This window comes from Poecilia reticulata, chromosome 14, assembly GCF_904066995.2.
Source record: "Poecilia reticulata chromosome 14, P_reticulata-male-v2, whole genome shotgun sequence".
In the NCBI taxonomy this organism is placed as follows: domain Eukaryota; kingdom Metazoa; phylum Chordata; class Actinopteri; order Cyprinodontiformes; family Poeciliidae; genus Poecilia; species Poecilia reticulata.
The window spans coordinates 25,743,635-25,759,595 of record NC_088843.1 but is presented as its reverse complement, the minus strand read 5'-3'; the positions used below and the strand labels follow the sequence as shown (position 1 = coordinate 25,759,595).

Sequence of the window (15,961 nt, the reverse complement as noted above, 5' to 3'; positions counted from 1 at the left end):
CATTGTGGCCAAATGTGAGTTCTTGTTGTTTCTTTGCTAATCTTGAAGCTTGGATGTTTTTTGCTTTGGTTTCAAATCAAATTGTCAAAAAGTGAAAAACTACCTCTGGAGTTTTAAATATGGCCAATCAAATGAACCATCGTCCTGAAGTGATGCTATGTAATACTAGAAATTGATAAAATATTATCACCAAATATTTTTTTTAACTTATTTCAACAATGAAACTCATATATTTATTACAGAAAGCATGATTTATTTCAAGCATTTCTACCTGAATCTTGCTTACAGCTAATAAACACTGATATGGACAATCTCAAGCTTTAAGCTCTATACAACATTAACTCCTTTCCCTGTGGAGAAGCAGTAGCTTTGGTTCTGTCATCCAAGAGTAGCTTTGTCATCCTCTCTGTAAAGCTGAGATCAGCCACCTTTTGAAGGAAGCCGATTGTATCTGGCATCTCGTTTTTCTGCTAATCACCCATATCTCATGATCCAAAGGTTAGAGTCAGAATATGGTCTGGTAAATCACCAGCTAGCTTTGTGCCTCAACTTTTTCTTCACTATGACATACTGTAGTGGTGCCCCAGTCAGTCTATCCATCACTCGCTCTGTCCTATCATCACTCATGAACTAGATATTGAGATATTTGAACTATTTTGTTTGAAGCCTCAACATAGAGGGAACCTTTGCCATTGGAGAATTTTGTTCTCAAACTTGCTAACTCTCACCCTGGCCTCTTCAAACCTAGCTGCACACCTCTCCAGTCCTGAGAACAGGCTTAAACTACTGCCTAGAATGTGGACACAGCTTTTGCTTTGAGTATACACTAACTGGAAAGACCGTAAACAACCCAGGCACTTGGTACATACATGCCGCACCCCACAAGATCCCTTGAAGGAAATGGACATAAATCCTCTTAAGACTCAGAAAAATGTATGACTCCTTTAGCAATTCTGCAAGGGTGAAAATATAGTTTGCTCTTCTAGAACTCAGGACTAAACCCACGTTCCAAAAACCATGCTGAATCGGAGATTCTGAAATCAGTCACAGATGTAATGTTAAACACTCTTAAGTAGTAAAGTAGAGGCAGGTTTGAGAAATGGGATCCTTGGTAGTTGGAACAGTTTCTTACTTTCTTGCAAAAAAATCTGGACCACACCCATCCATGTCTGTCACTCCACAGATATGTTCTCAAGCATGTTTGACACTGAAGCATGTCAACCATGACAACAACACAACGTGCAGAACATTCTGCATCTTGGCATGAATCTTGTCGACTGCAGTCTACATGTCATTAAAAACCAAGAATTTGTACAACATATCTTGATGCAGGCCGACATCTTTAACACCTTTGTCTATGTTTTGTGTGTGTTTGCAGCTGCAAAAAGAAGTTTTACTCAGAGAAGCTGCCCAACACCAGCATCATCATCCCGTTTCATAATGAGGGCTGGTCATCTCTACTGAGGACCGTTCACAGCGTGCTCAACCGCTCTCCTCCAGAGCTGATCGCAGAAATCATCCTCGTCGACGACTTCAGCGACAAAGGTACACATGGAATGCAAAACACCCCGACGTGCCCACACAGACTCTCATTAGCACAGCTGCCGGTGTTGGGATCTGACATTTGTATTTTTTCTGGACCATGTCTTCTTTTTTCATATCTCTTACTTTGCACACAGACATCTGCTCATCCTCACAAACCACTGAGTCATTTGTTTGCTAAGTCTGTTGACTGTTAGACAAATAATGATCTGCCCAGAAATAAAAGCACCAGCCTGTTTCTGCAGGGGACCGAATGGATTCTCTAGACACTTGTGTGTGTACTTCATAAACTAAACAGGAACATACAGACGTGCCGGTGAGTCACAACTTTTGAGACTCGTCCTGCAGGTTTCGTTTAGGATGCACAGAATATTTACATCAGAGATGTGAGAGATTTATTTATCTTCCCTCAAAATGAAAGTGGTCCTGAATGGCCATGTCAGTCTTTCTTGTTTCATTTGTTGGAAAGCTACTTGTTTTCAGGATTTGTAATGTGTAATCATTTGTAATCATTCTTGATTACAAAAAATATTTGAAAAATCTTCAGATTTTGGTTATGAATATGGTATGGTTTCAGTTAGGCTGTTTCCAACCTCAAAGAAATGTCAAGCTTTTGAAAACGTTTTAAAGCTTGATAAATACTGTCCGCTATATATATCGATGCATTTTGCCTTCCCATTCTGCCTTTTAGTTTGAATATTTCAGAAACGTTCAACAAACAAATTCACAAATAAGCAATGTTTCCTAGAATGAATCGGAGGCCCCTCTACAGGAGAGTCAGGAGAACAAGTTTGCAGTGCCAGTTCTTTACCACACCTACTGCAGACGGCTCCACTAAGTGAAGTATTGCATTGGTGCCCAACCTCAACATGTGCACAAAGTGCACTGAGAAGAGCTTTGACCTGCTAATATCTTAGCTATTTTCTGATAACAGTCAAATCATTTTTTTAAGTACTAAACTTTATTTGAACCTGCTCCTAATGCACCATCTACTTTTTCTTTGAACTGATATGATCTGACAGTTTTTTAAATATGCTAACCTTTTCTAACTTTCATTTTTTAAACAAACTATCAGCGTGGAACCTGGGAGCGTACAGTGATGATGTGACCCTGCTGCTGTTGGCGAGGTTATTGCAGAATAATAATACAGTTTGTCTCACGACGGCAGCTTAATCGGTTTGAACTCTGGAGTTAAGCTCCAGCTTTGAACTCTTGCATAATAAATCTACGGACAAGTGTGGCGTTATCAGAGTAGATGTGAGAACAAGATATTCATCATGGGCCCGTTTCATGGAGACTGCAGGATGCATAATTTCCTGTCCTCTTTCCTATTACCTTAGATATTAAATAATGTACTGGGGTTATACAGGGAGAGGGTGGGAAAGAGCTTTTTATTATGAGTTCAGCAGCTAGCTGCGTTTCGTTTTTCCAGTGCTGTCACTTCCATCATCATGGTGTGAAAATCCGTTAGCTCATCATACCCTGGCCTATGTCTTTAATTGACGCATTCGTTTTGTCGCCTCACCAGTGACACGTGGATAACAGCAATGTTTTTTAAAGTTTTATTTTCTGACTGGCTAATTAGTAACCACTGCCCGCATTGTGTTGTGTAATTATAGCCTTGCTGCAGAGCGGTGTTTCAGAACATTAATATCATAATTATTGCATCTGTTTAGATTTGACTCTGAGGATACCTGATGGTTGGTATTTGTGTTCTTGCTTAGCTCAGCTGTAGCTCTCCTTATGGGGAAGGAAACACTCAGCATCAGACTCCTGCCTGGAGAATGACCTAATGAAGTAGACAAACTACCCCAAGCTTTATGTTTGCCATAACACAAAGTTCTTATATGTTTTATTTCTTATTTCTTTGCACTTTTCTAGCAGACAGAATTTTTTTTTTTAGTATTTTAAAGTGATTTTGATTAATAGTTAGTTCTCCTGGCTTTATCACATTCCATCAGTTTTCTGTCCGACTATGGCTGCTTTTTTACATTATCGTGGTGAATTCCAGTGCATTTCCTGGCCAGACTATGGTACAGACCAAAAAAAGAGCAAACTTTGCTCTGCCTAAAAAGTGGATTCAGTTTGGCTGAAGTGAACTCTGATATCATTCAAATACATATGTGAACGCCAAGTGGACCGGAGAACGCTCCTAAAGCAGGAAAGAAACTATTGCACAGTGCATTCTGGGTAAATACAACCGAAACAAATGCGCAAGTCTGGCTCTAGCGAGATAAATGGCTCTTGGTGTTTTGCCAAAGACAAAAGAGAAATCTTACAACCACTAAAATCTGATGCCGTTCTATTTTTGTATGCATTTTGTGAAGAAGGTTTCCATGTCTTTACCTTCAGTGGCTCTTGGTGCAGCGCCAACACAGGCGAGGGGGTGAACAGGTTTTTCAAAGGGTTTGGTTTGTTTGACACAGTGAAAGCGAACTGCAGCATCTGAAAATGTTACAAAATATTGCAATTTTGGTCCCCAATTGAACCAATAAACTGTATTTAGAGCAAGTTTGAGGTATCTTGCTCTAGCATCTGTACATATCTGCTATCACAGACTTCCTATGACTCAGAGGGAAAAAAACTGCTTATATGTGTTTTAGCTTTAGTTTATTGTAAAATAAGTAGCTTCATAAAGCACAAACTCTTTTGTTTCATCATCTTATTTCTTAACTTGAGAGGAAATGGTCCTCATCTTTTCCATCACACCTGCTGAGTTGTTGCCCTGCAGCTGAAGCAGCATGAAATGGATGAGAATAAATATAAAAACTGTGAATTTAAAGAAAATTATATTGGAGGAAAAGCTTTTTTTTTCATGTGTGTTGCTCATTTATCCATGTTGGACTGAGCTGTTAACAAGTATTAGTCAGAAATGCTGCAAAAATTTCAAACCTTGCGGTTGAGGACGTAACATAAAAGATTAATCGATGCGGATCAATCTGTGTTTTAGGTTGAAGATGTACTTGAGCTGGTTTGGAAACACTGGATTGAATAAAGCATACCATGAAGTGGTTGGCAGAGTGAAGGTGAAAGTGGATGGACTAAGTTCTCAAGTGTTGAGAGTTTCCAGCATCACTGTGGGAGTGATGTGCAGGAGCAGATGCACATCATTATTACGCTGAGTGGGCAGAGCCTACACACGAATTAAACACCAGGCCACTCAGTCAGAGCTCCTGCAGAGAAAACACCATATGCATTCACCATTGTTGGCCTTTGGAATTTGAGAAAAAATTTGAGAAAAAAAAAAGCTCCATTTTACTGAACTTGATTTAAATAATTTCCTTGAAAATGACAAAATAATTCTGTGTGTTTGCTCCTCTGTTTAGCAGACAGATATCAGCTCACACCATGGAAATTATGTGAACCAATTGTATGAAAAAAAAATTATCCATCATTTCAAGATTTTTATATATTCATATGCAGTTCTTCTTTCAGCAGTATTTTCAAGTTAAATTAGCTGTAAATGCAGCCATTGTAATGTTTTTTTTTTTACACCTTCCAGGATTAGCGTGATGTCGTCCTGCTCTCTCTTTACCTCATGCTACCTTCCTCACTCCTGCTCGCCCACGCTCACCTCCGTGATGCCGTTCATTCAGGCAGAACACTGAGTCACAGATATAACACCAGCACCGGAACCTGTAGTTTTGATCTCCTTCTTATGCCTCCTAGGAAGCGTATGAGTCTTACCCAGTTGCTGAACTCTGAACATGCATATGCGTCAGCTAATAGATGCTGTAAAGTTCCCCAGTTTAGATCTGCTCTTGTTCTCTGAGAGAACTGCATTATTTCAGACACAACTTTTTACATATCATTGTCCCTTTAAGCCATTCTTGATCTCTTTCCGTTTTGTAATTGGGTTTTCTCCAAAAAGGGAGCTTTTTGATAAAGTGCATTTTAAACAGCACTTGTACTGCTTAAAATATTAGTTTATGAAGAATGTGGGTCTGCCTCCTTTTACGAATTCTGTTGAAAAGGGTGATTACTTAGTTTTATAACTTTTTATTATAATTACAGTATGCACCTTTTTAGTGTATTTGAAACAATTTTAGAAACCTGGTTAAAGAGTAGGTACTTGCGTCCTGATCTATAAAATCATTGAATGGGAAATTTGTGTACTTTAATTTTAGCAGGAATGTTCATGTTTTGTGCACTGAAGAGTTGTAAGAGTTTTTGTCTGTGCCGTAGGTTTTCTTGTTTTTTCTTTTTTTTATTTGGTTGACTTTTGCTGTGACTGTGATGTTCTTCTGTGCGGATCGGATCACAAAACCTCCTAAATCCAAAGCTAGCTCATCCATTCAGCCTCCGACACTTCAGCCTGTCTTGTTACTGACCTTTCTCTCTGCTCAGCTTTGCCGCTGCACACTTGGAAAACTTTACTCAATGGAAAACGGTGCGCAGCAGTAAATGTCACCTTTCAGTGTTTGTCTCTCAATCAAAGAGCAAGTAGGTATCTTTTGTTTTATTTTTTCATCCCTGCTGACATTCAGCAGTCATGGAGCAAGAAATCAATCACAGGAAAAAGCAGCAGGACCTTTTATTTATTTAATTTTTTTCTCAACAACCGCCACAATAAAATGATATGATGGTAGCCATAGAACCAGCTGGGTTTTGATTAAAGGGTGAGAACAGGGAAAATGATTTCTGTGGCTTAAAAATTAATCTTCTGCTCCCAAATATATCTTCAAATCATCCATCACAGTATGTCTGAGCTGTACTGCTAAGTAGAGTCATATGCACACCCAGCTGGAAATGTATTAAAATGTCAGACAAGAGTATTTTTATTCTTTATTAAGCTGAAATTACAGCATACACTCAGTTGAGGTTGCTAGGAGGGCAAAAACTACCAGTGAGAGCAATAAGTGGTTTATACATAAAAAATAAAGGAAGTAAAAAAGACCATTATCTCTTAACTGCTTTGTTTTGTTGTAGGTATTCTAAATTATTAACATAAAAATGAGCCTCTTTACATGCATAGAAATGCACTAATCAATGTGTCTTTATTAAAAATGGATGACATGCCGGCATGATGTAGAAGATGCTGCTTACAGTGAGGAACCCATGTTTTATTATTTGCAGACTTTGCAGTTTCCTTGAGATAAAAAGATCAATATGAGGAACAGTGGCTTTGCTGTTGACTGTTGTCTACAACATTTAGTTGGACTTTCTCTTCTTTTCTTTCTTTCTTTCTTTCTTTTTTGTCACCAACCTCCAACTGTGTGATCTAGATTCCCAGACACATGTATTGAATTTTAAAAGGAAAGTCATGATTTCTGCTTCCAGTGGACCACAGGGCATATGTGCTGATTTTGAGCGACCCAGATTTTTACAAATCTGCTTCCTGGGGATGCTAAGTGCTAAGGCGATGCCATTTTATTTTGTGTGAATGAAATATTTCAAAATAAATGACCTTATTAGTGGAATGTATATATCTGATTTTACCTTAATGGAATTAATAGTCCAACACACAATTTGTCATTTCAGACTTTTCTGTGATATTTTTTTTATATTTCTTAATCTAGAAATAATGAAAATTATTTTAAAATGAAAGCATTTCTGTGGATTGTGTTCTATTGTAAAACCAGGAACATAATTTCCCCTAGTAAATGTACCAAGCCTGGTTGTAAGGGGAGCTGTGATAGTCCACCAGCAGCCACCATGTTTTTGTATTAAAAATGTTAAAAGTTAAAAAAATCCAGAGGTGCACAAGCAGTCATCATAATTTGGAAATGGCATGCGAGACCAACGGCAGATGAAGGAACGGCACAATTACTGTGTATCCCCTTGCACCCAGTTCAATGGGTTAAATACAAACATAGTTTATATTTAAAATAAAAGTCTTGAAATTGTTCTAATTAGTCCTGGGTATTTGTATGAGTATGCTAACACTTCCATTAGCATCCTGTGACTGCTTCTGGTCTCAAGACTTAGTCGATTTTGGTTTTGCTTGGTGATTTGTAGTCTATAATCGCTCTACATAACACACTGTGAGAACAGTTTCATTTCATTTTCAGTCGTTCATTTAATTTTAAGCCAAAAAAAAAAACATCATCAGTTGGGAGTCAATAAATGATTGTCTGACATTACCAAAAAGGGCATAAATATTATGTTTCTATGATACCTGCTTGCTCGATGGCACTCCTAATTATAACACTATAAAGTAACTAATGTGACAATTAGACAACTCAAGATTTTTGCTTCTTAGATTCACAGAATTGTGTGTGTAGTCTTGTATGTAATATTTTTGAGGGTCATCTCAGGCTGCTATTATGATGCACAGTAAAGCATTCTTCACTGACTCTGAACATTCACTTCAACTTATTTTTCAAAAACTTTCCCTTCAAGGAAAAATGTCAGTAAAAGGCTTTGTGTTTTTTATTTGATTTTTTTTAACATGTACACTCTGAAGTAGATGCTTAAAAAAATGTTTCAAGACTTCTTTGCGAAATGTTAAAAATATATTGAGAAATTGTATCTCGGTTTCTACAGTTTTACTGAAGCAGATGTAAAGCAATAACGTTTCAAACAGGCTAGTTTCTGGTATTTTTTTTATAAGAAACTGTTAAAGATGATATGTCACTGAACAAAAACAAGTGAGGAAGAGCATGGACTCTTTTCCAAATACACTGGAACTGTTTCTTGCATTTTATTGAAATGCCTGTTAACTGTAGAAAATGTGCAACAGAACATTTTGATTTCAGAATATGTACCTCATATCTCTTGGTTGTACGCTTTTTGCTTTCTTTCATTTTAACAACATGTTACAGTTTTGGGGCAAACTATGAGCAGAGCTCTGAAGTTCGGAGAAAAACATTGATGAATTTTTCAGGTTTCCTCGTTTGTTGAGCTTCAGTTAAAATACGCACCCATCACAAATGAGCTTTTATTTACCAAACATATTCACACAAACTAGTGTCATGTTGGGTGTTTGAAAGACTTCAATCCACATCTAGAGTATTAGGTTAGTTTATTACAGCTATCCCATCAAATGTTCGGTGCCTTTGGGAAAGTCACAGATCACACATTTTCTTTGGATGTGTTTCTCTTCTGGTGATGCTGTCTTTTCTGAGCGCTATAGATTTTTACTAGTCTTTTATTGTCTTTTTGCCTCATAGCAAAAAATACAAAACCTGGCCAGATCATGAACATGCTGTCAGTAATTTCTGCTTTGGATGATTAAAGCAACTTTTGATGCAGTAGATTACAAAAGAAACGGCTATAGGTGGCTTTGATTATCGTCAGCCAAACAGCAGCTTCAAATATTTCACATTTTCTCTCTGGCTTATTATTGTGCTCAGACGGCTTTAATGTAGGGTTTCATTAAAATGAGAAGAATGTGGGTCCAGATTTCTACATCACGGTTAACTGTGTTCTGTAACAGTGGCGCTCAGCAGGACGGCTGAGCCACACCGCAGCAGGAAACAGAAACCTGTTTTTGACTTCTGATGGATTCCTTCTTTATCCCAATGGGATTAATTAGACGGCCGTCTGAGACTCAATAGCATTAAATATGAGGGAATAAAATGAGTATATGAGGAATTAAGCATTACAGTGTTTTAGTGTGTAATTGTTTAACAGTTACTTAAATGTAGTTGTGATCATGTTTAGCTGCATTGCGGTGATGAGGCTAAAGATGATTAATTTGCTCTCAGAAGTATAAAATATTCAAAAAGCATCAGAAGTAGGAGATCTCTGACACAGATGCAAAGTGGATGGGTTTTAAATGGAATAAAACAATTTAAATGAAACGATTAGCTTCACCACCTATTAGTCAGTTCAGTTTAATGTAGTCAGTGAGAGCAAAGTGGAACGAACATCAAATTTCTTGTTTTTTTGCACAAGCTTGATGAGTAAAGATTAAGATGCTATTAGAAAAACAGGCTGATGTTTTGGTAATGTGCAAAAGACAGTATACTGTATGAAGAAGACTTATTTCAGTTTAAATATTTGTTTTACTTTTTGTCTCATTTGAAGGACCGCCTTCTGTTTTGTTGACTGAACCTTTTTGGTTAACAACCTGCAAGCAAATAATTTATTATTTGGTAATATAAAAGCAAGCAGAAGTTTATACTCTTATATTCAGTCTGTTGACAACTTTACGTTTTTAGGGTAAACTTTTCCCTGGAAAATTAAAGAAAACTTTAGTTTGTTTGATACCCCTTTTCAGCACCAGGCTGCTAAAATATCAAAATGTCTATTCAGGTTGTGAGAGAGAACAAGATTAAGTTGCTAAAACTGTAGCCAAAATTTAGATACAGGAAAGTTGCTGTTTTTTGTTTTTTTTCTTGATGCTCTGTTATTAAAATATTTTGGGTTTGAAAAACCCAAAATATGCATAAAGTATTTCGGAAATCTCAGACTTTATGCACAGGTATACATTCCCTGAGGAAAAAACTGTGTATATATATATATATATATATATATATATATATATATATATATATATATATATATATATGTGTGTGTGTGTGTGTGTGTTCATTTGGGGAGGATGGAATAAATTGCATTTGTGAGGGATTTGGCCTTGTGGAAAAACAGGGAGCTGACTCAGTACAGTGCTTTCAGCTCCAACACAGTCACTACTGTTGTCTAGACGAGCCTCTTCAATAGCTCAGCAAGAAAATTGTTGTTTTGAAATGTTGGAAAAATGCTTAAATATTGTTCGAATCAGCACCGTTGACCCATGTCTATGTACAGTGCAGAACACACACTCTGAACTACTTCTGCGTAAATTGTCGTGGCATGCATGCGATAAGCCTGTGGCTCAGCGGAGATGTTCTCCTTAGTAAGCTGCAGTTCCTGACGTCTCTGCTTCACGATTAGCTCAACACAACAAAAATGCAACATTTGTTGCCCTTTTCCTGGTTGCATCTGGGAAAAAATCCCATTTTCTGATTTTTAAAGAATTTATTGGCAATATATGGTGGAAAATAAGTATTTGGTCAGCTACAAACAAGCAAGATTTCAGGCTCTCACAGCCGTGTAACTTCTTCTGTAAGAGGCTCCTCTGTCCTCCACTTGTTACCTGTATTAATGGCACCTATTTGAACTCGTTATCAGTATAAAACACACCTGTCCACAACCTCAAACAGTCAAACTCTAAACTCCACCATGGCCAAAACTAGAGAGCTGTCAAAGGACACCCGAAACAAAATTATAAACCTGCACCTAGCTGGGAATACTGAATCTGCAATAGGTAAACAGCTTGGTGTAAAGAAATCAACTGTGGGATCAATTATTAGAAAATGGAACACTTACAAGACCACTGATAATCTCCCTCGATCTGGGGCTCCACGCAAGATCACACCCCGTGGGGTCAAAATGACCACAAGAACGGTGAGCAAAAATCCAGAACCACATGGGGGAACCTAGTGAATGACCTGCAGAGAGCTGGGACCAAAGTAACAAAGGCTACCATCAGTAACACACTACGCCGCCAGGGACTCAAACCTGCAGTGCCAGACGTGTCCCCCTGCTTAAGCCAGTACATGTCAAGGCCCGTCTCAAGTTTGCTAGAGAGCATTTGGATGATTCAGAAGATGACTGGGAGAATATCATATGGTCAGATGAAACCAAAGTAGAACTTTTTGGTCAAAACTCTACTCGTCGTGTTTGGAGGAGAATGAATGCTGAGTTGCATCCAAAGAACACCATGCCTACTGTGAAGCATGGGGGTGGAAACATCATGCTTTAGGGCTGTTTTTCTGCTAAGGGACCAGGACGACTAATCCGTGTAAAGGAAAGAATGAATGGGGCCATGTATCGTCACATTTTGAGTGAAAACCTCCTTCCATCAACAAGGGCATTGAAGGTGAAACGTGGCTGGGTCTTTCAGCAGGACGATGATCCCAAACACACCACCCGGGTAACGAAGGAGTGGCTTCGTAAGAAGCATTTGAAGGTCCTGGAGTGGCCTAGCCAGTCTCCAGATGTCAACCCCATAGAAAATCTGTGGAGGGAGTTGAAAGTCCGTGTTGTCCAGCGACAGCCCCAGAACATCACAGCTCTAGAGAAGATCTGCATGGAGGAATGGGCCAAAATACCACCAACAGTGTGTGAGAACCTTGTGAAGACTTACAGAAAACGTTTGATCACTGTCATTGCCAACAAAGGGTATATAACAAAGTATTGAGATGAACTTTTGTTATTGACCAAATACTTATTTTCCACCATATTTTGCAAATACATTCTTTAAAAATCAGAAAATGTGATTTTCTGGATTTTTTTTCCTCCTTTTGTCTCTCATAGTTGAGGTACATCTATGATGAAAATTACAGGCCTCTCTCATTTTTTTAAGTGGGAGAACTTGCACAATTGGTGGCTGACTAAATACTTTTTTGCCCCACTGTACTTCAATCAAACACTCCTAAATTGTTAGCAAATGTAACTCTGTTAGGCCTGTCGCAATAAACGATAAATCAATTAATCGCACGATAAATTAAACCTATCGACCTCATTTTAATGATCGGCTTCATCGTCTCTTCCTGCCTTTTATTCTTTCTCTTGATGACACTGAATGAAAAAAGGCTCAGCTCCGTTGCTCTCCACTGACCCTCCCTTCCTCATTTCCTTAGTGTAATGTCCAGCGCACACGACACGAGTTGTCGGCCTATTTTCAAAACCTGAGACACATTAGCCGACAGAAATCCTAGGTATAACGGTTCGATCGGGTTCGATTGTGCTGTGTGGTGTTCAGCCACACAGCCATTATTTTGGACTTGTAGCCCAAAATAATGGCTACAAGTCCAGTTAACTAATTTTAATATCAGGTATTAATCAATGCTTTATTAGAATCTACCTGTGATTAATGTGACTAGATTCAGCGTAAAGTCCTGACTGAATGAAAATCGTTATAACCTATTTATGTCACATTATCGAAGAGCAGCTGAAAAGTTACCGGATTTAGCTCCAATTCCTCTCCTTGTCATTTCCATATTCTTTGCACGAAATGTTAAATAAATATTGTTTCCGCATAAAATCTCCAATGTCCGCTGGACTTCGGGTTGCGCCGTGTCAGCTGCTTGGGATTCCCCTTCCTAATTTCCCCCCAGAAAGCGCAGAGGAGAATCCGCGCCTTCTGATTGGCTACCTGCCACATTCAGCGTTAAGCTCTCAGTCGGGGGAAACCCCTGATTTAGATCGAAGCGGCCACGACGATCAAAATCACACTGCAGGATGATCGGTTACGAAATCACCAGCGATGATCTTAGATCAGCCATCGATCTAAGATTGGAAAATAGGGGCAAAAAATGGTGTAGTGTGAACTACTGCATTAGGTAGTCGGATTTGCCCGTTTTTTCTATTTAAATCTAGTGATTACTGAAGGGCAATATAGTATACAGACTTCATATTTTCCACTCTTTTGGTTGAATGCAGTATTTATTTCCATTTTGGATTTATCTTAACTTTTTATTCAAGTACGTTTTTTGTTAATGAAGACTGAGAATCCATTTTATTTTTGGTTGTTTTGTTTATTTAGTTTATCAGTTCCAGTGTTATGTGTTCTTTTGAAAATAAAGTGTAGCTATCTGTCTATGGCAGGAAATTGCATGCATTATTAGTCATTTCCATTAAATCAGTGTCAAAAGGTATCGAAACAATATTATCGTTTATCGCAATAATTTTTTTAGACAATCGCTCAGCAAAATTTGTTATCGTAACAGGCCTATACTCAGTTGCTACACACACTGCTTTAAGTGGGTCAGCATGCACCGGTACACATAACCCCTCACCGTTCCAGGACTTTTTCTTTCCAGAGTTCGGTGCGTACCGAGGCATTTTTCCGGTGTTGTAACAGGTGTTATATTAGTCTGCGTTTCCCCATCATTGTGCTCCCCCTACAGCTGCGCTTTGTGCAAAAATAAATAAATAAAACCAACAACATTAAAGACACACATTTCCGCTCCCATCCTGCAACGCTCCGCTCGCACACACAACCTGTCAACCTTTGTGGTGAACCTTCAACCTTCAGCGACTGTCTAGGACTGATCCCGAGACAGTCGCTGATGAGAGGCATGAAATTTAATAAGCACAACGGGAAAAACAGCATATGGAACAGAGCGAGGAAATAGATGTGCATCTGGGCATGAAAACGAAGAATCCGGCGCCGAACAGTGAAGAATCAAGAGCACACATGAGAGGCAGATCAGGTGAAACACATGGGAATAATCAAGTAAATGGAACAGGTGAGAATAGATGCAACAGAGCCTGGAGGCAGAGAAAAACTGAAGAGGACATCACAAACCAAGAAAAGCTAAGAAATGAAATGAGCACAAAGAACAACATTCGAGAAACACAAAGTAATACGCTAACGTGGCAAGATCTTTTGATCTATAATTAATACAAGGAAAAGTATTTGGTGAAAAGTTTACTAAAGTAACTGAACAGATCATCTGATTTAATATTCAGAAATTAGCTCATCAGATGAACAAAAAGAAACAACTTTTGTTATTTAAAAAAAAAACAAAAAAAAAAACACTTTTTAGAGTGTATATTTCACTAAATCTAACACAGAAGCTGTTAGAGGTGCTGATGTTTTAGCAGCAAGAAGGGCCCCTAAGACAAAGTCTGCTCAAGACCTTAAACAGCCTTGGACCGGCCCTCCATGATGAGGTAATCCGCTGCACTGCGCAGAGATGCGCAACAAACAAGATATTTAATTCAGTGCTGCTAATGTGGCTTCAGTAGCTCTTTCATTTCGTGTCTGTTGAGTTTTTAACTGTTGAGTCACAGAAACTGTTTTGTTGGTCGAGTTTCTGGACGAGTTTCTCAGATCTCAGTGCGGCCGAGTGCATTAACTCTAAGTAGACAACGCATTTGATATGGTTTGATGCATCGTGTAACCGGAAAAATAATACAAAAAAATAAAATAAAATAATATAAAATCAGCGTGATGCGTTACAGACTGGAGAGCGCGAAAGCTCCTCACCGGGCTGCACCTGAGGTTAGCGCTGGTCGTTATCCACAAACACTCCGGCCAAACGGGGCCACAGACAAACTTTACAGAGAAGACAGACACAGAGCCACACGCTGGGCAGCGTGTTGAGATGTAAACGCCGCATATAATTGTTCGTTCACAAAGATAAATCATTCTCACCGCTCCACAACGCGAACCTCTGAATTCGCCGAGTTATTCCTGCGGTTCACATAGAGCTACGCAACCAGAGATAACGCGGCGGGTTTTAAACTCTTACCCAGAGTTCTCCAAAGGATCATAATTCATCACAGTAAGTTGATGTAAACATCCATACAGGTCAGCCTGTGTCCAGTTTGAGTGATAGGAGGCGAGCGCGATCCCACTAAGGCAAAGCGCAGAGGCGCCAGCTGTGTGATTGATCCGCGCGCTGTCGGGTTTAAATGCATAAACTATAAACCTATCATTTAGGAATAAATCTGCTCTGCTAGTGAAATGCTCAGTGCAACAGAGACGCTTGCAGCCCGGTTTAAAAAAAAAAAAAGCTTTTTTTTTTTTTTTTTTCCCTGGAAACATAAACAACGCTTAGCCGGGCGGCGGGGCTAGTAAAGCATGGCGGGCCGCCAGGCTTATAATACACTGGGGGAAACCCTGTATAGATAGATAGATGTGTGTGCACACATTTTAAATTTTGCCCCCTCAAAGGTAGTCCAGCCATTTTATTGCCGGCGTACAGACAGGACGAGCATGCTCTCATAGAATGGCAGCCAGTGCAGTTAGCTAGAGGTTGCGTAATCCCAGGTGAGGCTCAACTCGCTGCTGCCTCACCGGCTTCACTTCTGAGCATTTGAATGGGAAAATACGAAAATCCAGCGATTTTGAAAAAAAAAATCATCAGAATTGGTTAAGCTAAGTAAAAAATAGGTACTTTATAGCAGTGGTCCCCAACCCCCGGTCCGTGGACCGGTACCGGTCCTTGGACCAATTGGTATCGGGCCGCGCAAGAAATAATTAAATATTTCTGTTTTATGTATTATTTGAGTCTGGAGGATCTTTTATTTTGAAAATTATTTAACCGGATTCTCTCGGTTACTTGCGGGCCAACATTGAGCCCACAAGCAGCAAAATGAGTAAGAAACGGATCAAATGTCTTTGGAAAGTTTCTTTGCAAAGGGGAAAAGGCCCAGAGAAGAGACAGGATAATGGATTTATCCCGGACCGGTAGGTGAGTCCCACATTACAAACCCGCTCTGCGTAACATGCGGCGACCGGCTGCTAATGAGGTAATGAAACTTCATGCGGCGACCGGCTGCAAATGAGGTAATGAAAATTCAACCTGCTTCGCCACGTAGAGATCAAGCAGGCTGTGGATATAAGTAACACTTCATGTGTCATTGGGAGTGACAAGAGAAACAAGCTCAGGGCTCCCGTTAGTCATTATCGTGAGTTAAAATTTTCACAAAAGTAAAATGTTCGTCAGCGAGCATTTGGTCGAGAGTAGATGAGTAG

General features: G+C 39.2%; 1 protein-coding gene across 1 annotated transcript in view; it reads left to right on the top strand.

Annotated features, from left to right (window-relative positions):
- galnt10 (UDP-N-acetyl-alpha-D-galactosamine:polypeptide N-acetylgalactosaminyltransferase 10 (GalNAc-T10)) overlaps positions 1-15,961 on the top strand; it is a 104,848-nt gene that overhangs the window by 40,892 nt on the left and 47,995 nt on the right. The window contains exon 4 of the mRNA XM_008428460.3: positions 1,379-1,545. Coding sequence (XP_008426682.1) covers positions 1,379-1,545 — 167 coding nt within the window. The remainder of the gene's footprint in view (positions 1-1,378; positions 1,546-15,961) is intronic.